Genomic DNA, 22,951 nt, shown 5'->3' with positions numbered 1-22,951 from the left:
GACAAATGCTGACTCACCCTAACTGTCATTGTTTTACAGAACCAGTAAACAAACAAAGACTGAGACACTATTTTTTTTTTTTTTTTGTATCTCATACATCAGCAGAATTGCTTTATTTTATATTGTCACATCTCAAAGATGAAAACAAAAAAATGACACAAGAGGTTATGATACACAAATGTGAGAGGTCATGTGCAAAAGTAATCTAAGGCATGTTACACAGACATTGCTATACCAATATGAGTAGCTCTTCCATTACATAATAAACGGCTGATAGCATTGATAGAAAACGGTGCAAACAGCATATAAAATTAAAAATTTTCATTTAGCTGTGTCAGACTGAGCTCTCTTGCATCGTTCCTATGAAATTATTTGTAGAAATGTAGAGAATGTGTTCTTCCTGGCTCATGGATGATATACAAAAAAAAAAAAAAAAAAAAAAAAAAAAATCTGCTTTCTGCTATATGACACCTTGAAATCAGATTATTAACAAACTGTCATAAGACACCGGAAAATGAGTGACAAGTGATAAAAACATGTAACAGCTGTTCTCACTCACACACTCGCCTTCACAAAAATACACGCAAGATTTCTTCTCTTTAAATATTTCAAGTTTCTACATCTGTAATCTTTAAATAAAGTTCTACTTACATTACATTTCTTTGTGATAAAATCTATAGGCTATCTTTAAAAACATCCAAGGTCAATGGACTCTACAAAGGCTTAGAAAGAAGATCTCTCTTGGAGGATGAGGTCATAGGTTTCACCGGCAAATTGTTGACAGACACAGCTAACGAGCTGCCTCTTACAGGTACACATTTCAAAAATACAACAACAACGAAACACCATGGGACGGCCTCACCGCATGAAGCTTTTACAAAACGCAAAACTAGCAAGCAGGCAGCAATTTCAAACATTGATGCAGCAGTCGCCATCAGAGCATCAGCACTGAAGCACCAAGGTTTTCGATGACGTGCTGAAACAACGGGATCTACTGAGTTTACAGTTGTGCTATTATAATCACATTTGCTTACCCCTGTTCTCAATACTATTCCAAGAAAATATTTCAAAGATTCAATACAAGTGAATAATATTTCTTAATATTAAACAGTGAGACATAAAAATAGTTCATGTATTCAAACTGTTAAAGTACTGTATCATGCGCTAACACAACAAGAAACCCTTAACCACCACTCAAACCGCTCAATATCACAACACCAAGTGCTGATGAAAATGCTTTTAAATGACCACTGCTTTCTTTTCAAGTGAATTTCCTCACTTTAAAAGCTCAAAAAACTTCTATTAACCAGCCAAAGCTAAAACTATCTGCCGGCTGACACAAACTTATTGGTATTCTCTTGTGGCGTGAACATCCAAAGTGCTTGCTACTCATCTCTGCTCTTCTCCAGCCCTGTTCCCATGGTGACGACCTCGTAGCAGTGCTCCGTCCCGGGCTCAGGCGAGTGGCCCACCGGGATGCAGTCGTAACCTTTTCCTGCTGAGCTCATGCGCTTGCGGTTGCGTGCGCCGGGTTGGTAGAGCTGCATGGCGGGACGGTCCTGCGGGGAGACGGGAGCGCAGAGGCGTTGGGGAGAAAAGTGGCACACATGTGTCATTCACAAACACCTCATTACTCGAGGGAGTCCAATTCATACAAACTGTGCAGTGTCAGAGTCTTTGAACTGTGACTGCTGATGTAAAAGGCCGCACATTTGCATACTACTTGTTATTCACTCATTGATTCATTTTCTGTACTTGTTTATTCATTTTGAGGGTTAAAGGGGGCCACCGAATAAATTGGATGAACCCTGAACAGGTCACCACTGCACCTAATTTGCCTGTGGGCAGTTTAGAGACTCCAATCCATCTGACTTCAGTGTCCACATAGGAATAAAATGCAGAACACACACTTAGAAAAGCCCCAAGTCTGACATTCAAACAGGCTGTTCTTGCTTTGAGGCGACGGCACTTTGTAAGGCTGCCACTGATATCTGATATGTTGCCGCCCATAATAAAGGTTGATCATACTGATATGCATCTTTCTAAGAACCACAGTACAAACCCTAACCCTAACCCTGGTGGAAAATAAGTCAACATTTTCAGACACGCCTGTCTTAAGATTTTTTTTTTTTTCAATCAAAAGACTGTTAGTTTTATTCTGTTGCTAATTTTATTAAAGGCCACACGAGTGCCAATTGCACAATCAGCCAAATATCCACAGTGAAAATAATATTGGACTGACACTAATATTGCCTTTTAAAGTTGATATTGACCAAAACAGATAGTCTGCTAATTTATCGATCCATCCCTACTAACCTCTGAGTCACCGCACTGCCCCGCTATTTATTCATAACTTTATAATTATGATCAGGACGGTGCATGTTATGGTCCAGAGTTGCCTCATGAACATTATGTGTAATTGGCCTGCCTCACAAATCACTTGTAAATCCTCCCTCAGTAAGTAGCAGTCGTTAAAAAATAATGCATTCCCCTTCTCTGTAGTAGAGAATTGTATACACAGAGGTGCTATCTATACCTTGGCTTGCAGACCTTCTTATATTCAATATTTATTTCTAATTTATTATCATTTTAATAGCTTTTCCACATTCAAAACCCCTAAGGTGAGTAAATTGTGCCCTAGGAGCCTGATATGAAAACACATTTTGGTATTAAATTGTTTATATGCCACACTTGAACACTGACAAATCAATTCAAAGTGGTGAGATTAAAACATGTTAAAATAGCAACTGGTACTTTTTGTATTGCAGGAATTTGCAGTGAATTAAATATAAGGTGAAAATGAACTATTCTTGATTTAACTGAGGACTCCCTGAAAGCCTCTGAGGGATTTCTTAGCTTAAGTAGAAGAATGTGTTGTATAATTCACAGGAAAAGGTACACAATCAACATCATGCATCGTGCATTTTGAGAAAAAGAACAACAGTAGTTATCTCCCCCCCTCCATCTCATGCTCACCTTCTCGCTCACCTTGTTTCGGAGGCGTTCCTTCCTGCTACCCAGGTCCTCCCTGTCCTCTTTCCCCAGTTTGTCCCCACTGTCAGGACAGTACGAGTAGCTGTGATGGTGCCCCTCTTTCTTGGCTCTGTCCTGGCAGTAGCCCTTGCCCCATTTTGTCTCATCTTTGCGGCGCATAAACTTGTCAAAATCATAATGGTGTCGCTGACGTTTCCTCTCGTCGTCTTTCCCACGGTGGTCCTTATCTCTCTGTCTGCGGCCGTGCTGCTCTCGCTGCTCCTTGTCACTCTCAGGCTGACCTCTAGTGGCCACATTGGAGATTGCACAGACACCCAATGAATTGTAATAACAAACACACAGCTGTTATCATCCATCCCACACAATATCCCACAAAAAAATAATTATCCCTGGATACAATGAAGGATTTTAAGGCTCTTACTTGTCCTTATGGTCCTTTGACTTCATTTGTCCTGCAGATTTCTCCCACTTTCCCCTCTCCGTCTCCCCGATGTCGCTTTTTTCCTTTAGCCGGTCTGAATCTACATCATCGTCCCTGTCACTCTTCTTCAGAAGCTAAGACGTGTGGAAAAAAGCAAGATGTATAGGCGCCATGAACACCACTGCTGGAGTCACTCCCAAACCAAATAAACAACTTTACATGGATTTTTGGTGAAATTAAATTTAGTCAAATGAAGGGTTACCTTGATTTTGATCTCTTTTTCAGACAATTTCTTTTGCTTTTCATTCTCTTTTCGTTTACGTCTCTCCTCCTCTCTTCGCTTCCTCTTCTCCTCCTCCCTTTGCCGTTTCTTTTCAAGCTCTCGTCTTCGCCTCTCCTCCCTCTTCTCCTCTCTTATCCTCTGTGGGTAGAGACATTAAAATAACTTTTCACATTAAAAAAAAGTGCAAATTGTCTCTGTTGTTGTTATCTCTGTTGTTGTCTTGCCTGTTTCTCAATTTTCTTATTCTTGATGTATTCCAACAGCGGTGTTGTTCTTTTGGCTGAAGGTGACCGAAGAAAAGAAAAAAGGGGGAGAAGTAAACAGAAAGTAAATAGTTGTGCACGAGTAGCTGCAACTCAGATATTTCGGTAACTTTATCATTTTGTTTGCAATTATATGCTATCATCTGTGCCAGTGCTGCGCTACTGTACCTATGAGCTCTCTGGTTTTGGCCTCTATCTCTCCCAGCAGAGTCTCAGGGTTGGCCATCGACTTCTCCTCATCACAGGAGTAGTTCTCCAAGAATCGTTTGTATTCTGGATCTGAGGGAGTTGCAGAACCACAAAAAAATTACATCAAACATCATATTTGATTTTTAATAGATGCCCAATAGTTTAATAGAGAGGTGGAAAGTAAATACATTTATTCAAGTACTGTATAAAAGTTTTGATGTGCCAGCACTTGAGTATTGTCATATTGTGACACTTTATACTTTGGTTGCAGTATATTTCAGAGAGAAATGCTTTTTCCTTCTCTAAATTTGTCTCACAGCTGCAGTTACAAATTACTTTGCAGGATAAGCTTTAATGTATAAAACATAAAATATGATGCATTGCTACAGTTGAAAGTAGCCAACAGTATCTGGAGCAGTTAGACCTGCAACATTAAAATGCTTCTGCATCAATAATTAAAAACTCTGCGAGGAATCATTCTTAACAATGGCTACTTTTACTTTGCATACTTAAGTATACAAACATAAGTATGCAAACATAAGTACTGTTAATATCTCTATTTATTTACTTACATTATGTTATGCCTGCAAGACTTTTATTTTTAATGGGGTATTTTTTCATTATAGTATTTCTACCGCTGGTCCAAAGTCTTAGATTCATGCAGAAAAATAGTACAATAAGAAAATTAAATATCATCATATCTACTGATGGTTTCTTATGATAGGTTAAGTTCTAAATTTCAGTACCTTCTTCAATGCTTCCGGCTTTGGCATCTTTCTTTTTGAGCTTCTTCTTGGAGATTTTCTGGAAAGGGGCAAACTCTACCACTGCTGAGTACTCCTGGCCTGTGTAAATATTGACAGGGAAAGCAGCTCATCACCTAACAGAGACTAGTGACCAAATGGTAACAATGGCAACCAAAGCCATAACCTTTATCTACATCCACCTCTGTGCCCATAAAATGCAACCAGCAGTGAGCTTGTAAACATGCACATTGCATTTTATGTTTTACAGTATGTTCTGTTCACCTGCATGGCACTATAAAGCAAATCCATCTGAGCTGGATATTATAATAAAACTCCATTATACTCTGGGATCTGCAACTTCCCTCAGTTCTTTCTCTTTTGTATGTTGTGCCATACAAGCCGAGTGAGTCCTAATTCTTTTATTGTGTGTACAGAAGCATCAGAAATTTCAGTTTTAATGACACATACAGTTGGGAGCTTTATCATTCCCGAGTGCTAAGTCGATGAAAATTACCTTTGTTGTCAATGAAGACATAACCATCAAAGCGGTCCCTAAACAGCAGGATATCCTCAGGGTTTTTAAAATTGATGTATGCTCTGGAGAACAGGTGGGGATAGAGACTGGAGAGAGAGACAGAGAGAGAGAAGGGGAGGGGGGTAACAAATGTAAAACGACACAATATCTACAAAAAAGTGTGTTTTTTTTTTTTGTTTTTTTTTTAGCAGGTCTTCTAAAACAGACCCCACACTGTATTTTCTCTTTTTCGCCCATTTTTTGTCATCACTATGTCATGGTTTGTTCGGCAAAGTATAAGAGCCTTTATTCAAGATATTATTATGGTTATGGTACCTCTGATCAGCTGGAAAGAACTCAAAATAGTCGTAGGATGGAAGCGGGCTGAGCTGCTCCTCTAGCTGGTCTTTTGACAAGTAAGGAGGGAGCCTTCGAATTACCACCTGTAATAAAACATGCATGATGTGAAATACATATATATAGCCTATATATTTAGTGCAGCAAGCCATGCAGTGAAAGCCATTTACGGAGGACAAGCGGTCTTTGCAAAGAGGTAATCCAGTTTGTATTTTCTGCCCTCCATGTGTTTCTGTTGCCTGGTTTTTGCACATCATAACAGAGAAACGCCATTTAGCCATTTAGCTGAGAGCTGCTGTTTAAACTGATAAGTGACGCAGGGGTAAATCGTCTGATGATGTGGGAATATGTAGCCCATATAGGCAATGTTTACCGCACCCCTCCCTTCAAGCGTTTATTTGCTCAAGTCAGATTCATTTGGGGGACACAATCAACTCCTCCGGTAAATGAAGTCATGAGGAAACAGACGGAATAAAGGTTGAAGGTGACATGTTGGGAAAGCCAGCGCGTCGAAATGCGCTCCCACCGTCTATCCTGCCGCTGTCGCTCTCCGCGGTGCTGAAATGATCCCACCTCCTCCATATCTGCTCCCCGCACGGCATAAACAATGCGACACGCCGCTAAAGCCGCGCACCTACCTTTGTAAAAACCTCCTTCTTCTCCTCTTTCTGCTTGGAGTTGCCGGGGTTGCCGTCTTGCTCTCTTGGGATGTCTCTGAACTGTATTTCGACGACGCTTTTCTCCCTGCCTCCGGTCATTTGGTCCTTTTCAGACCTCATTTCTCTCCATCTCCTCTAGCCGCTGAAAGTCGCTGTACACTCACGAGAGTTTGGATACGTAATGCCGCGAGAACGGAGGGCTATTAAAACACGGCTCGGGCTTGGCCGTGCACATGCAATTCACATTGAACTGGGACAGGGCTTCGGCATGCCTGCTGATGTGCACTCAAGTTACAGCCATTCCACATATTGATATTATACCGATTTATCTTGTAATCACCCCAAAACAGGCATGGATTTGAACAGAAATAATAAAACTGGCTTGGCTTTATTGTTCTGTGGCATCAAATATTTCTTTAATCAACAAGGTACACATTTGTTGCACAACTTGTATACAAAGGCTTAAATTTTACACAAACCTCTCCGTGAATTAAGGCTAATTGGCACGAAGCAAACATTCAGTAAAACCCCACAGGACACACAGGCACTCAAAACTTAATCAAGAGGTTTAATTGTCGACTTTTAGGCCTGACATAATACCACATCTAATTATTTCACAGTTTAAAAAAGTGCAACCATAAAAAAGAAAGTGGATGATAGGCTATTTTATGTCCAATTATCATAAGGCATCACAATCACCATTATAACATATTTATCGATCAAACACCTATTTCATGAATGAATTCTTATTAAAAGAAGCGATCCTCAAACAGCTGGTCAAGATGTAGACATAATTTGAATTTACTCCATAAACTGTAAACTGACTTGCTGGTGAGTTTGTCCTCCATTACATCACTGCATTGAAAAACCAACAAACAAAACTCGTACAATCGCATCATCGTGCACAACATATGATGTGAAACCTGAAGTTTCAAAATAAATCCGAGTTGTATGAGGTTCATGTGCTTGTTGGAAAACATATAGCTTAATGATGCAAGAGCTGCGGCTGTCACCTCTTGCTGCAGGCTGCAGAGGAGTCACCCTGGCTTCAGGCTTCAGGCTTCAGGCTCAGTCAGGGTCCGGCACCGGGCTGCTGGGTATAACACCGGACCGAGCCAAACAGGCCGGGCCGCTTACAGAGGCGCATGTGGGCTGGCTCACCGACCGTCCGTGGATATCCCGACAGGGGACTGGAAGGCACATAATTAAAGGTGAGCCACACAAAGTAAATGCACATTAAAATGGTACCCCGTATCAAGAGAAAATAAAATAAAATCCAGCATTCAAGATTTCCCCTGAAGCTGTGCGTGACTTTTACTCTGATTTGGCTGGTAAGGCCCATTGGCTAATTTATTACCACAAATAATTTCTTGATTTTTGTGCATACGAGCAGGTTTTAAAGTTTTTGGTGTAATATCAGATGAGGGCACACCGGCAGAACTGCGGGTTTACTCACCGCTGAGGAAAGTCTGCTTGCCGCTGCAGGTCTCCACACAGAGCCGGGGAGAGGGTCTCTCTGGGGTCGACACTGTGCTCTTCGGGCTGGTAACAAAGGTGGAGCAGGTGTCCAGGTCTCGATAAACTCTCTCCTGGGTGTAAGTGACGGCCGACTTAGACGGAGTACAGCCCATCCTCACTGAGCCGGCTGCAGCCTCTCTCCATCAGGAGCCAGCAGAGAGGGAGGGACCGACTGGGATGGCTTGACATGAGTGAGGATCAGGCAAACTGAGGGAAATATCCGGCCTGTAGCTGTCAGGTAAAGGATGGAGGGGAAATGTCTGCTTTCATAAAAGGTGAGGCGAGAGCTCACCCACCCCCTGAGCCCTGCTCTGACATTTGAAAAGGGTCTCCAAACAGTGGCTCTCATATATAAACCATATGAACTGCTTTTCCCCTGTTGGGGCTGTGAATTTGGGCTAAATTCACGTATCTAGAAAGACATTATAGCCTACTGACATTATACACTATAGAGTGCACATAGGGTCGCATAGGTGTGACTTCAGTTACATGCAAATTAGATGTCATTTAGCATGCTTTACCTTGTGTACTTACTATTTTAAGAGATGGATATCAAAGATTTATTGTTAAACATTGTCATCTCGTTACCCTATTTGAGTTATTTGATTTACATTAGCATTTTACGTTACCAAACTAATATTGTCATGAGTAAGTCTACTGGTCTAGTGAGACCACTGGATGCAGTGGCCAAAGGAACCACCTTTTATTCTCACTCCCCAACACAAGAAACAAGGATGCTGGTCTCAAAAGATAAATGCATGGTTTATTGTAGGAATAAACAATAAATGTTTTCACTGAAACCGCTCGCATTCAGCCGGTTCTGTTTATTCAATGTAAAAATCCACAGGTAAGTTACACGGAGGGTGCTGCCATGGGCAGTAATAGGTGACTAGAGTCTGTTAGTTGTGACTTTAGGAGTACTGCTGCATTTGCCCTGTTCAGTCAGGGGTCACAGGATCACATCTTCCCACCGTCTCCAGGCTCAGCCCCAGGTCCAATACTAAACCGAGCTCTCAACCCCTTATCCAAGGCACATGTTAACTCCCCCTTTAAAGTGCATTTTTGCACAAAAGATCTGATGTACAGCAGGCGCTGTATACCTATTCACCCACACGTTTACGCTCTAGTTCATCATGTTCACAATGGCACGTTCTACATTATGTCACTTACAGCAGCACAACAATATCAGATGCACAAGGGAGACTCCACAAGTAACCTCTGGTAGAGGACAGGTGCCAAAGTTTTGGTTTGGAACTGGTCCTTGGGCTTGGGTATGTGTATCTATGACAACCTGTCACTAGGACAGTTCTGCCCCCTGACAGGGTGAGATCACGTGCTGGTGTCTGACATGGAGGTCTCTAGCATCATGTCACTTTCATACATATCACACTCCAGTGTTAGAGAGCGTCGCAAGGGCATCTCCACTGTTTTGTCCTGATTTGACAGCGGTGTCTCCAAGGACATGATGTTGCTGTCATCTAACAGCGGAATGGTGCGGGGGTCACCAGGTTCTGATGATGTGTTCAGCATCTTCATCAGCGCTGGGGTGTTCAAGTTCCCTCGCACCTTGTCCTTGATGTCTGTCCCTTAGTGGAAACAAATTACATCATGTTACCTTGACTGTAATACTACAAAGTTTAAGTGGAAGATACCTGACTTGTATTAATGGTCCCATACCTATATATGCGTCTGTGTCACCAATGTACATCTCAATGCAGTGGCCTAGCATGGTCACAGAAAATGTGTCATCCCTTTTGAGTCCAAGTGCCTGCCAGAGAGAATAGAAAAGATTAAATTTCAAGCATTTCTCAGAACAAGAGAGTTTGTGGACCTATATCTAAACAATGCAGAAAACATGCTATTGCATGTCATGTTCCAAATTATGCAGTCCACATGACTGACATCACAATAAAAGTAGGGCAGCACTAAGAAAACCTATCCTGTGCTCTAATTAGTTCCTGGTCAGGGTCTTTATGCAGCCTAATATCCTCCTGAGACCCAGAGGAAAAAATGTTTTGATATTTCGATTTTTTTAAGATAGTTCAAGTATTGTAGTTGAAAGAAACATGTCACAGCAAAAAAAAAATCAGAAATGTTATTTATTTATTTTTTATCAAATGTCCCTTACAGAGGACATCGGGTCTTGCTTGGCGTAAAATGTCTTGTAATTTCCCAAACACTTAGAACAGATAATTTCCACTTTTTTTTCCACATGATAAAGAAAGGAGAGGCATAGTTTAATACACATTTAAGAAATGTGTTATTAACTATATGAGTCGATAACTTGCCAAATCAAGCTTTTAATTGAGTGTGTGTGTGCAGTTTGTGTGAGTGTGAGTGTGAGTGTGAGTGTGTGAGTGTGTGTGTGTGTGTGTGTGTGTGTGTGTGTGTGTGTGTGTGTGTGTGTGTGTGTGTGTGTGTGTGTGTGTGCATACGTGCATTCAACTTAAAAAGGCTCTCATTTCCCTTTCTGTAGGAATTTCATAGCCATAGCTTACATGCTGCTCTTTACTCATAGTGCACGGCGGGTGCCCTGACTTTCTCCCTCAGACTCAGGCTCCTCAACAGCTGATTCCTCCTCCTCTGAGCTTTCACCTTCCTGCTCCTCTGTCTGGCCTTCCTGCATTTCATCTCCTGACATCTCCCTTCCACAATCAAAACCTCATCAAAATCCTCTCTGCCTCACTCAGCCCTCTGTTTCCTGATGTATGCAAATTGATTAAAAATAACAGTTAGCAAGTCCCGCTGTCCTCTACAAAGGACATTGAACAAAAGCTGTGTTTTGACAGGGTTGAAATTACTGTACATTCCTGAAATCTTACTAAATTGAAGTTAAGACTTTCATATTGAAGAAACAATTTGATTATTATCGACAGAAGCATGATATCTGCAAAAAATTGATCACTTAACTCCTCTACTGCCATAAAATGTAGAAGTTGAGATTCCCGCCATTTTGAAAAGAGAGATCATGTTCTCTGTTGGCCACACCCCCACAAATGTGACATCACTGGAAAGCCCTGGATGTCCTCTTGACAGGAAAGTGGGACTCAAGTAGGTGGTATAAATTGTGTTTGACTTAGAGGTCTCAAACTCATGTCCCCTACAGAGGACAAAAATGAATTGCTGGGTCTCAGGAGGATATACTTAAAGGTGCCATTTAACTATGAAATATCTTTTTCACTATGTTTAAGTTTATTTTTATTCTGTAAGGCTTCTGAGAAGGTGCTATTGTCAGCTTGCACTGGTTTCCATAAAGAGAACTAAGGCCTTGCTCAGACTGCAGACAAACTGGATTTCATGCACTTTTTAGATGCCCAGACTTTCTAAAAGATCAATCTGGATATGCAAAAAAATTAATTTGGGCTGGCAATCTGAAAAAGGCCTAACTGCCATATTTATTCCCTATGTTGATGGACCTGAGTCCTCCTCTCCCTGCATGATACTTGCCACATTCTCAGCATCAAGCATTGTTAAAAGCCATTGGACAAAAAACACTGCCAGACAATACCGTATGAAAGTAGTCAATGGCGCTCTCAAAGTCGCCCATGAGGCTGTGCACGTATCCTATGGCAGAGTAGGTGGATGCATGCTGAGGGATTAACACCAAGGCCTGACGGTGGTACTCCAGAGCCTGCTCATACTTTCTGCAGGAAAAACACATCAGGACAGACACACACATCAGTAAGCATCAGTGGATTTTGTGAAATACCTTCTACAGATGTGCAAGGACATCTCAGCACATTTGATCCCCTTTAACAAATAACAAACAACCTCCCCATAGCCGTATTTACGTTTGTTTACAAAGAAATGAGAACAACTGGAAAAGACCATTGATTTGTTCATTTTGCCCAGCAACCCAGATAAGGCATTTTCCTTGTGTGAATGATATCCCTTTCTCATTTTACATAAAAACTACCAAAACCTTTCAAAACAGCCACTTGTGCTGCACACATTCTGCGAGCCCCTCTTACATCTGCTGAGTGGTGGCGATGCATAATTCATTAAAGGATCTTAGCATGAATTCTCAGTGAGAGCCCTACTTATGCAGAATGACTGAAGCAGATAAAGTGTGTACATATCTGAAAATAGTCTGTGTTGCAGGCAGGTAAAGGAAAAAAGTAAGGAGGGGAGTGAACAAAACAGAGGAGAGTGCACTTGAAGCCATCTTCTCTATGCAACCACTCAAGGTAAATTTAGCCTCCTGTCCTTTTAGTATACTATATCTGTTACCTCAAAGAGAAGCAGCTGTACCTGCAAACCTCAACTCAGGCCTTAAAAGAGAAACATGAAAGCCATGACGTCATGGAGAACAAAGGCAGAACTGCATGTGCAACTGTAATTCAATTAGGCCCATCTAGGACTGTGCACTCAAAAAGCCAACTGTTCAGTAAAATGGTCAAACACTCACTTCAGTTTTCGACAGACATGACCCAGGTTGTTCAGCAGAGGCTCCCATTTGTCCACTGTGACCTAAAGAATATTTGTCAAACAAAGGAAAGTGATAAAGTAAAAAAAAAAAAAGTGGAGAAAAAGTAAAACGTCAGCAAATACAGGAATCATTCACACATCAAATTTTCCAAATTCTAGTGAATAAAATAAGCAGCTACCTCGTTTCCTATGGCTTTGATCTTCTCCATTGCATCAAGAAACAACTTCTCTGCCGTCTTCCAGCTGAAACAGTACATGTAGCGAACTCTATTATGGCAAACATGAATTGTTTATCTAACAATCCAAATGTCACCATGTGTGTAATTTGCACAACTCAATATGCAAGAGCTGTTTCAGCTCCTTTTAACCACCTGTGTGCTGTATTAATTAAATCAATGTACATGCATGTTTTCCCCCGTTTACATTTGTGTGCATGACTCACTCTCCGTTTTGAAAGGCAACCACAGCCACCTCGTGCATGACAAATGGGTCCTCAGGAGCAATACTCAGAGCCTGGCTGAAGAAACGCTCTGCCAGCTTGGAGTTGTTGGTCAGACCATACTCTAGGCCAATGTAGAGCATGGGTAAGTGACACCTGTTTGAAAGAAGGCAAGTGACATTAGAGAAGGCCAAACATATCTCTACTTAGGGCTGTGACATCAATATTGTGATGTTAGACTCGATATCATGCGTGCAAGTTGTTTTTTCATAGCTCTAAAGGCCACATTACAAGTAAAGGGATGAAACATTCTGACTGTATTAGGCTGCTGTTCTGTTATTCTCTTTACTTGCTTGGCCTTCATATCCATATTACTAATGATTGTTTATCAAGACTTAAGTGTGTGTAAGTGTGTATTATGAGAGCATGGACGACTGATGTTTATTGTTTATTTAGGGATCCTCATTAGTTGAGGCCTAGATGACAAGCCAGTCTTCTGGGGTCCAGACAGAATATCATATAGCATCATACAACACCTGGAAAAACAACCAAACATACAAACCCAAAAACCCAACCAACAAACTAAATTAACTAAATTAAGGTGCAATGCATAATTAAAATCAAGCACAAAACGAGAAACATTACAACAGACTTCAACAAAAGCAACCAACAAATAAATCAACAAAAACCTCAACACCCATAAAATAATAAATTAATAAAGTATACAATCATGCATTCAAACAAAACAAAAATAGAAGACTGACAACTGTGAAGGTGATGAGTCTAGCAACACTAGTATGAAATTACAGTCCCATGCTGTCTGGTATCTATTTTATTGTCTGGCCTCAATGCAGGCATGTGTGGACAGGAAAAGGAGGCTTAATCACATCCCATCTTTCTCTCCTGCCAACTTTACTTAAGAAGGCTCGACCTTTAATATGCTAAGCTGACAGTGACATCTGTCAGATGAACATTATGCTGCCTCTGTCAGAAATATCAGAATTACGAGGTGAGCGTGCATAAGCATGATAAGGAAGGATTTGCTATGATCCCCAAGTTACTAAGATGTGATGTTTTGATGTTTATGATCAGAGAACATGGAAACCCTGTCAAAATCAGAAGGTAAAAGTTTTTTTTTTTTTTTTTTTTTTAATTATTATCATCATATCATTATATTATTGTCAAGTTATCACTTGGACCAATCAAGACGGCAGACAAGCTAGCTCCTCCTAAAAGTTCCTGGAAGTCAGATTTTAGTATCTCGAGCAGGGACTAAATCAGGTTGCAGGAAGTTAACCTGTAAACATGTCGACGCCAATGGAAACACATTTTCAGATCCCATTAAATAGCCTGCATGGCATGGCGAGCCTTGGTAAGTTCTTGTAGTTGAAAAGAGCCATTAGTGGGCTAGTTTGGGCCAAATTTCAAGGGCCACTTATTGTCCCAACCTGACACTGTTATAAAACCTTATGAAGAAACCCCCAAATATAAGCATATGGAGTTCAGCATGACAGGATGTGTAGATAATGCCCTTACCCTTTCATCAGCTGGGCAGCAGTGAAGTAGGCAGCCATGGCTTGATCATGCTCACTTTCCACTGCAAACGAATGACCGTAGGCAATCCATGCAGGACCATACGTCCTCTCCAAAGTGGTGGCTTTGCTGCAGGTAATATGCAATTTCCAAAATGTGGCAATTATGGCTGAGTCTATGTATGGATAGTGCACAAGGTAGAATGAAACAGGAAATTCCTCCTACTGTATTTACTGTAATGTTGAATACATACCTAAGGTAGCGTCGTGCATGCTCATTTTTGTGGCCAACCATGAGATAGTAGCATCCAACAGCAAACCATGATACCTGGTAAAAAAAAAAAAAAGGATATTACTTAGTAAGCAAATAATAAAAATGGAGAAAACACTAAAAGGTTAAATAGATGGAGCACTTACTGGATTGTTGGGATACAAGTCTACAAGCTTGTGTGAGAGGTAAAACAGCTCTGTGAATGAAAAAAAAATGGCTTAACACATCAGAGCAAACCACACCAAAGAGAAAAGGGCACTGCTTTTTAAACCTCTGTACATCCTTACAGCATGAATCATCTCTAAATATATATTTTACCATTTGCTTTACTGAGCTCCACCAGAGTTCCTATGTGTACTGGTAAACAGTTGGCATGAAACGGGTCTTTCACCATCACCCTGAAAGAAAAACAAGCCGACAAATAAGAGCTGTGCTGGCTGGGCTGATATTTTGTGGCACAGTCTCTGTGCAGCAACTGCAACTGTCATTTGCATTAGAGAAGCAGATTATAAAAATAAGATAACCAACTTCTGCAGGACTCGTTTTAAAGTGTGAAATCTAACTATTTTTTCATGGATTATATAATAAATTATTGTGAATCTTTGGATTACACTGATATGCATCACAACTTGCGTCATGTTCACGTCAGAGAAACAAGTAAAAGCCACATACTAGAGATGAGCAGGTCTGCTAGGCATTTACTGAGCAGCCATAGAGAGGCTCAAGGTGTGGCAAATGTCGATGAAGATATTTTTGATATCGATGTAAAGTGACCTAAATTGTTAGGTCATTTTAGATCACTTTACAGGATTATTCTGTTTATTTTCAACCAAGGCTTTACTTTCCTAGTTCTGGCCGTTTTGGTCCTTTTTTTGTGCTCCAATAGTCACTTACTTCACTGTATTATGTGCCCCTCAGCTGCAGGGAGCGCTGCTGTCAACTACACACCACAGTGTGGACACAGTCTTTAAGTCCAAAAAAGTAAGTAAACACAACTTCTGAACACCCACACCACAAAGATGCATGTCTATATCTGCACACCAACATCTGATTTTCAACTGTCTACTATCTGAAGCTTGTGTATATTGTGGTAAAAGTATTCCAATGTCTCACTGACACTGTAGTGGATTTACTGTAAATACAATAACATCCACATCAAATTCCAAGAGGCAATTAAGGGTAGGATCTGTGGAAATTTTGTGGGTTCAATATCTCCCACCTATCACACTGAAGAAATGTGTCAACAAAAGCAGTGAACATACACACGAGTTATGTGATGCCTATTGCTTGGTTGAACTCATTACCGTCAGCAGGCAATTTTTTTTAATGGGGCAAAAGTCAATCTGAGATATGTGAAATTTTTCTGAGTGTCAACATTTTATATCTCAGGAACTGAAGGTTATAGAGACTCATAGAGACCAGACTGCCCAGCCTCTGTGATACGTTGCTTTTTCACCAAGGCAAGGAAAAATCCATACGGTCACAAGCCAATGAAAAGCACTCACAAGAAAAAAGTTTGTTTATGTTTGATTTTAAACAAAAATATGAATCACTTTGTACTTCGACGTTCCAACAAGACATATGCTCATGCTCACATATGCTCTCAAGCTGTAGCTATGAATGACCATTCTTCTGCTTCCTCCCATATGACGTGAGTGCAGCAAAATACTGGCAGCCTCCAGATTAAACAGTGAAGTGTGTGAGCAGTGCCAGCAAGGATTAAATGGACTGTTTTAGCTGTTTGGTGTTGAAACTGCTTGCTTTGTTCAATTTTTGGATTCGACTTTTGGACTTTGCATTAGTCCCATGGATGTGTATTGGACACCAGTGCTCCTTACAGCTGAGGGCTATTTAAAGCTATATAGAGATAGGAGTGATAAAAGTCAAGCCATAGGAAAGTTGCAATGGCCAAATGGTTACTTTTCATCAACATAGGCAATGTAATCATTGTAACCCCTTATCACATTTTTGGAGAAATCTGCACAATCCAACAGATCCCCAAAGACTAAGAGTAAAGAAGAAGATACCTACATTGATGTGAGTTTGTAGCACATCTTGAAATCACAGTTGTAATAATGCCTCTCAGCGAGAGATACCACTACGTCCAAGTTGTCTTGAAGACCATTGACCATCTCTGGCACCACCAAGTCACTGGGCTTGTTATACTGAGGGTGAAAGGGGAACAGGGGAAGGGAAAAGCGTATGAAATGAGTGCACATGTAGGGAGGGGTGGGATAAGTGAGTAAGAGGGAAAGAAGACAAAACAAGGTAATGAAACAGGACAGATGAAGAGGCATTAGAACAAAACAGCCCAGCATTGCTATTAGCATTTTAATTAACTACAGACAAATGAACCCTGAAGCTCAGCAACACTGGAAAGGACCATATGTTGCAATGGTTGTTGACTCGCTTAAGCTCAATTAAAAGAAAAATACCACTACTATTAATGATTACTGTAAATAAAGGAGAAAAATGTAAAGCATAGTTGAGTTCAGCCAAGGTGATATCTGAGAATTGTGCATTCTAAACGGAGAGACCCTGTACCTTCTTTAACTTATTCTCAAAGAGGAAGTGCAGTAGTTCCTCCTCTTCCTCAGTGCACTGCTGACTCAAAGGAAGGGAGTCCAGGAATTCCTTTTCTGTTGAGACAGCAAAACAACACTTTTTCAAAACAGGATCACGGATCAGAATCACACCAACATCAGACACCAGCTCTTTACATATCACAATAACAGAAAACACAAAACAGTGCTTTACACAATGGCAGAACACTGACAAATTAGTACACATCACTGAAACAGATCAGCCTCACCTTCTTGTGCAGTCAACATGTGGTGAGACGTTAAAAGGTCAAAAGCTTCAAAGCAGTACACATCCAGTTTCAAGGCCTCTTTGTAGCTGGAGGTGGCCAGCGGCCGGTTGTCCATGGCATCATAGATCTTACCCCTCAGGAGGCAGATGGAGCTGCTGATCTAAAATAGATCAGAGCCAAGTGACAGAGAGAGGACAAAGAAATTAGTGGCAGCGTGTCAGAATCCCAAGCAAATACCCCAAATAGGCCTCATCATTACACCTATTTATGCTAATCTATGTTAACACAAGTGGCTTCTTATCATATGCGTTTTTTTTTCACTATTATGTTCATGTTACATGATATAAAAGCTTCAAAGAGAAACACCGCTCATTCTGTCCTGTGCTGCTTGTGCAAACAATATATGGGGGTTGCATAAGTGATGCTCACATCTAAGCAGCCAATCCATCATCATAAAGGTATTTTCAATGCACACCAAAAGTATATACTCCGCAAATAGGCTAATTGGCACTCTCATAAGCTAAAAAAATATATATATATAAATACATAATTAAAACAGATGATGTAAGAACACCCCAAAATCTAGTAGATAAGAAAACAAGAGACTCTGAAAACTCATGGACTGTCTGCCGATGAGGCAAACAGTGCTGTCCATGGTGGGGGGAAGCCTACGTACGAGCTACAACCAACATAATGTAAAGCTACACACAGCTGAAATGACAGGGCTTTGAGAGAGCTTCGATCCGGGGCTACAGATAACGGTTGCACTAAGAGACTGCCCTCAACAAGAATAAAAACAAACTGATGACGATAAATGAGGATGTAGGTAGTTTTGTATAGACTATTTACAGAAAGGAGAGGCACTTCACCATAACAGCCACACTTCAGCAAAGCATCAAGTGGCTGTGATAGGATCAGACCAACAGCATCATCTACTTAGTTTTTCAAATTACACATGATGTAGGGCTAAATGAGATATTATCATACCATTATCTAGATATAAAAACATGTCATATTAATATCTCAAAAGGCAACAATACGCACAATAACACATTTGGGGTTAGCCTAAGACAGTGATTGGTCTGTCCTGATCAAAAAATATTTTGTGAGTTATGTTGAAGCATTGTGTTGAAGCAGAGGTGGCAGCAAAATGTTTGATTTGAATTTTTTAAATTATTACTTTAATGCATCATAAGACGGTGATTGGTCTGTTCTGATCAATGAAATTCTTTGTGAAGTAACTGCATTTTTAACGTCCATTAGGTCTTATCATGCTGTTTTTTTGAAGGCTGCTTAATTTTCGGTGTTGCTTCACCTAATATTTCAAACAAGTGTGAACCCACAGTTATATCATATCGCTATCGAGTTATTTGGCATAAATATCGGGGTAAGAAATTTGCCCATATCGTGCAGCCCTAACATGACGTGATGTATTGCTACGGTTCAGGTGCAGCTAAGGCTTACAGAGGCGGGGGACATGTCCCAGTCCTTGGCTGATTCTGGTATCCCGTTGTCCTCCTTCCCACTCCTGTCCAGCAGCTTCTTACTGGCTGGCTCTTCCATGTCCAGGATATCCAAGGCCTGCTGGAACTCTTTGGCAGCATACTAAAAAAAAAAAAAAAAAAAAAATCATAAATGCATCTTACAAACGGCATATTCTGGAAGGTATGTGGAAATCTAAACTATCTTACAGAAACAAATAATAACAAAAGGCATGCAAATGGAGGTTTGGAGAGTTCAATTACTTACATGGCACCTAGCAGCAAGATATTGACAAGCTCCATACAGCTGTGGGAGGGAACAGAGGCGTACTTGAGTCGCTGGTATTTCAAATCTCAACTGGTGTGTCTACCGCCATTTTTAAAGTTGGAATTCAAAGTTTCCCAGCTACAAGATCCGGAAATCAGTGGAGCCTGGGCTTACCTTGTCGAGTTTCCGTGAGCGGAGGGCATGGGAGGCTCTGTGGTACTGAGAGGTCAGGTAAAGGCACTGAGCTAGCCAGTAGATGTCCTGGGGATCCTCTGCACACATACACACACACAACAACACAGGGGCATGTCAGTCAGTTTCAGCCTGGGGGAGTCATCACTACCGCGTTGCCAGCCGCCTCCAACAACAGCCAGTGAGTCAACTTTGGTGGTGCAGTGACAAATACAGCAGCAACCACAGAGGGATGACCGCTTACAACCACAACAAGAGCTTAAAACATGATCCATGTTAACTTTAGCCGGCCGTTTGGTAAGTCAGCTACCTTACACCGACCGGCTAGTGGCAAACAGCGCTGCTCACTCACCGTGCGAGAGGGATGCTATCTTGTCGGCCCAAAACAGAGCACTTTGATACTGTTGCTGTGGGAAAAAAACACAAACACAGACAAGAAGAGAGACACTCAGTGCATCATTAGAGAAGTGGCAGGTTTGCTGGAGCCTGGCTGGGAAGCTTGAGAGCGTGAAAGGCGAGCGGGGACGTGCGCCGCCGTTCGCGTCAGGCTGGCTAACGAGCTACCGTTAGCTAGCCTCACCAGAAACTCAAGAGGGGAAATGGTCATTCTTACTTGGTCGATGTAGTGCCGCACTCGTTTTCGAAGCCTGTCGAGATTCATGGTGGTTTTTTAGAAATGTCGTTCTGGCTAACAAAAGTGTGTCATTCTTACTCACAGAAGCCTTTAGAGTCTGCGGAAACTGAGCGTTGGCGCTGGCTAACTAGCTGCGTAAAATCAAATCCGCGGCTTCTTTCTGCAGCGGGTGTTCTGCTAAATCGCGTCGTAAGGAAACTAAAACGGGATGCATAGTTCCGCTTCGACTTCGTATAGCGGGCGGCATTTAACATTTAATTTTCCTATCAGCATCAGAATAATAGCAAAGTTTATTTAGCATTTTATATTTTATGGACATCACATCATCCCAGGACAAAGACTGATAAATAAAACAGCGGCAGCATGTAATGAGAGACTAATCAAATACCAACCAGTCAAAGTATTTTTTAATGATTTATTAACTTCCATATAGTAAATAGGTTCATAATGTGTATCCATGTTTTATAGTGAGACTGAATATGACCTTAATGAAGACTAAGCTTTGTACAAGACTTTGACAAGAACAGTACAAAACAAACAAACAAACAAACAAACAAGAATGTCATAAGTAGAAATTATTGTTAGAGCTCATGCCATAAATTGAAAACCATCAGTATTGTGCACAAGCTCAAAAGAAGAAACAGTTTACACCATGATATAAATATTGATAATGTACCAAGTTGTGGAGACTCTCTTGCATACTGTCTAGAAACGAAATGTGACTTTGCTAAAAACAAAACTAAACAAAACCAGGTCTCTCATCACTAAGTTGTGTCCTTGTAGTCACTGCCTGCAGTCTCCTGCTCATGTGTTTGTGTGTCAGGCGTGCACGGCCTGCTGACACGTGTTGTGTTAGGGGTGTTTGACATTTCAGTTTTATCAGACGAGGGAGAACTTTCAGCTGCATGAGGATGTTTGTTTCTTGTATTTGTTATCAGATCAGGAGCGCTCAGTTTGGGAGCAGTGTGTGTTCCTGCCCCCCCTTGGACCAGTGCCTCTGCTTCCTCCTTGCTGGCGTCTTTCCTCTCTCCCTTCTCCTCACTTTCTGCTTTGCCACTGGTCGTGTTGCTTTCAGCGGTACGTCCTGTTGCATCAGTGCTGGTCTTTTCTTCATTTTCGCAGTCACTGCTCTTCTGACAGGATTTTTCTTTGTCCTGTTGTTGACATGCGGATGAAAGCAAACATTATCATGCTATAAAATAAACAATCATTATCAAACAACTCAGCGGGTCACTGTTGTATGTTATGGAATGGACGTTACAGCATGTGGTGTAGAAATGCAATGTGTCATTTGTAAAAATAAACCACTACATTAATTTTACTTAATCTTCAAGATAAAAAAAACCCCTCACCTTTTGCTGCTGTGCCCATCCTCGTGGGTAACGTGCAATGCTGTCCATCACCTTAAGAGTCTTGAGCCAGTCCTCATGCCAGATCCTCACATTATAGTGAGGCCTGCATTGGCTCAGACGGAATAAGATCATCTGATTCTCCTTGGTAATACGGAGCATCTCCAGCTGTCGCCTCTCCCTGCCAAGACTCCAGTATAAAAGAAAAAGACATGCTGTACATTTCAATAGCGAGTTGTGAATTTCAAGGGCCACCTTATGCTTTCACAATTCAAGTGTTGCTTCGACTTGATGCTATTAAGGATCTGATCTACACTGATGCTTATGCAAAGCCCAAAATGCAACTAACCTTTTCCTCTCATAGTCATTCCTGTTGTCAATTCGTCCGGTGGTCCTCATGATGTGTGATATTTTCTCCAGAAGCATGTTGTTTTCCTTCTGAATCTTCATCATCCGCTGCTCTTCGAGCTTAACGGGATGGATATGTTTAGGAAAAGAAACACTAACACAGTCCTTGACATATTGGTAAGCGTTTTTCACCCTCTCCTGTACATTTTTCTACAACTGGATTTTACAGTAATGATAAATACATAATAATTGCAATTTTTCGGTAGGCTATTAATGTCTAATAAACAGTCTGAGGTTCCAGTGCGCAGTTTCAACACTGAAACCTTTGCTGCCACCCTCTGGACATAATGTGAGCTTATCAGAAAGTATGAGAGGTAGCCTAAATGTCCATAACCACCTTCTGTTTCTTCTGCTTGAGAGCCAGGTGATTGTAGGTCGTGGGTGGTGTTGTGTTTATTGTTGGTTTAGCTGATTTCACCTTGGGAGAAAAAAATAGATACAGATTTGCTGAAGGCAACATAACTGCATGGATAAAACAGCAACATGCTTGGCTTATAACTAAAATAAGGGCTTAGGAGGAATGGCATAACAAGTGGAATATTGTGCAGTAATAATTCAGATAAATTACAACAGATTTTCCCTCTTTAAAAGGCAACATTACACATTGTGCCCAACCTTTCTCCTGTGCATGTCATATGAAGCCTGGTCCCATTTCAGCTGGAGGTATTTGCTCCCAGTGGGAAGCAGTGGTTGGTATGCCAAATGCAGCATCACAGCCCTGTAAAGACAAATCAGTAGATAAATGGCAAAGTGTTACTTCTGTCCTCGCAATAATACCTTTCAGTCTTGTCATTTTGCATAAGTGATTCAGTTTTATTCAGACCAAGGTAAGCAGTTTCAAAGCTGATACATGCCTGCAGACCCCCCTGACTTACCTCACGGTTTGTGGCTGGCCTGGCCTCTCAGCAGTCGTTTTGGGCCTGTTGGTCCTGCTCTTTGTCTGACCAAGGATCTGTTTGTGCCCAAACCATCCAGGTTGACTGGAGCTCAGAGGCTGTTTTCTACTCGTCATACACAGGTTGCCATGACAGCAGCAGGAGAGAGCAGAGATGAATGAATGCTTTCAAACGTCGTGCTTGTTTAACAAGTTCCACACAGGGAAACGCATACAGGCATGGAGATAATTAGCAGACCTGTGGGGAGAGTGACTGTAAAATGAGCTGCCTTGTGAATACACTGATCCACATCGGTCA

General features: G+C 41.3%; 3 protein-coding genes across 4 annotated transcripts; all 3 read right to left on the bottom strand.

Annotated features, from left to right (window-relative positions):
• Positions 1 to 94: 94 nt before the first annotated feature.
• Positions 95 to 6,584, bottom strand: upf3a (UPF3A regulator of nonsense mediated mRNA decay). Of its 2 annotated transcripts, none has more exons than XM_030081511.1 (10): positions 6,406 to 6,584; positions 5,747 to 5,853; positions 5,411 to 5,517; positions 4,897 to 4,995; positions 4,130 to 4,240; positions 3,923 to 3,978; positions 3,678 to 3,836; positions 3,416 to 3,549; positions 2,977 to 3,277; positions 95 to 1,559 (listed from the first exon to the last, which is right to left on the bottom strand). In XM_030081511.1, the coding sequence occupies exons 1-10, from the start codon at positions 6,544 to 6,546 to the stop codon at positions 1,386 to 1,388; spliced, it is 1,389 nt and encodes a 462-aa protein (XP_029937371.1). In that variant the 5' UTR covers positions 6,547 to 6,584; the 3' UTR covers positions 95 to 1,385. The 2 variants fall into 2 exon arrangements, with proteins under 2 accessions (XP_029937371.1, XP_029937372.1); XM_030081512.1 differs by having other exon boundaries at positions 2,989 to 3,277.
• Positions 6,585 to 8,685: 2,101 nt separating this feature from the next.
• Positions 8,686 to 20,191, bottom strand: cdc16 (cell division cycle 16 homolog (S. cerevisiae)). The gene is made up of 18 exons (XM_030081151.1): positions 19,981 to 20,191; positions 19,720 to 19,774; positions 19,350 to 19,447; positions 19,176 to 19,214; positions 18,891 to 19,031; positions 17,427 to 17,586; positions 17,159 to 17,253; positions 16,646 to 16,779; positions 14,933 to 15,012; positions 14,761 to 14,810; positions 14,598 to 14,671; positions 14,348 to 14,473; positions 12,815 to 12,967; positions 12,552 to 12,615; positions 12,353 to 12,414; positions 11,453 to 11,588; positions 9,622 to 9,712; positions 8,686 to 9,530 (listed from the first exon to the last, which is right to left on the bottom strand). The coding sequence occupies exons 1-18, from the start codon at positions 20,026 to 20,028 to the stop codon at positions 9,274 to 9,276; spliced, it is 1,863 nt and encodes a 620-aa protein (XP_029937011.1). The 5' UTR covers positions 20,029 to 20,191; the 3' UTR covers positions 8,686 to 9,273.
• A 574-nt stretch (positions 20,192 to 20,765) lies between these two features.
• Positions 20,766 to 22,695, bottom strand: cfap97d2 (CFAP97 domain containing 2). Its single transcript, XM_030081324.1, has 6 exons — positions 22,634 to 22,695; positions 22,374 to 22,476; positions 22,096 to 22,176; positions 21,700 to 21,818; positions 21,354 to 21,540; positions 20,766 to 21,155 (listed from the first exon to the last, which is right to left on the bottom strand). Exons 2-6 carry the CDS (start codon positions 22,467 to 22,469, stop codon positions 20,766 to 20,768), a joined length of 873 nt encoding a protein of 290 aa, XP_029937184.1. The 5' UTR covers positions 22,470 to 22,476; positions 22,634 to 22,695.
• Between the last annotated feature and the right edge of the window lie 256 nt (positions 22,696 to 22,951).

The sequence above is a fragment of the Myripristis murdjan genome, chromosome 21 (assembly GCF_902150065.1).
Source record: "Myripristis murdjan chromosome 21, fMyrMur1.1, whole genome shotgun sequence".
NCBI lineage: Eukaryota > Metazoa > Chordata > Actinopteri > Holocentriformes > Holocentridae > Myripristis > Myripristis murdjan.
This window is presented reverse-complemented; position numbering and strand designations above follow the sequence as displayed.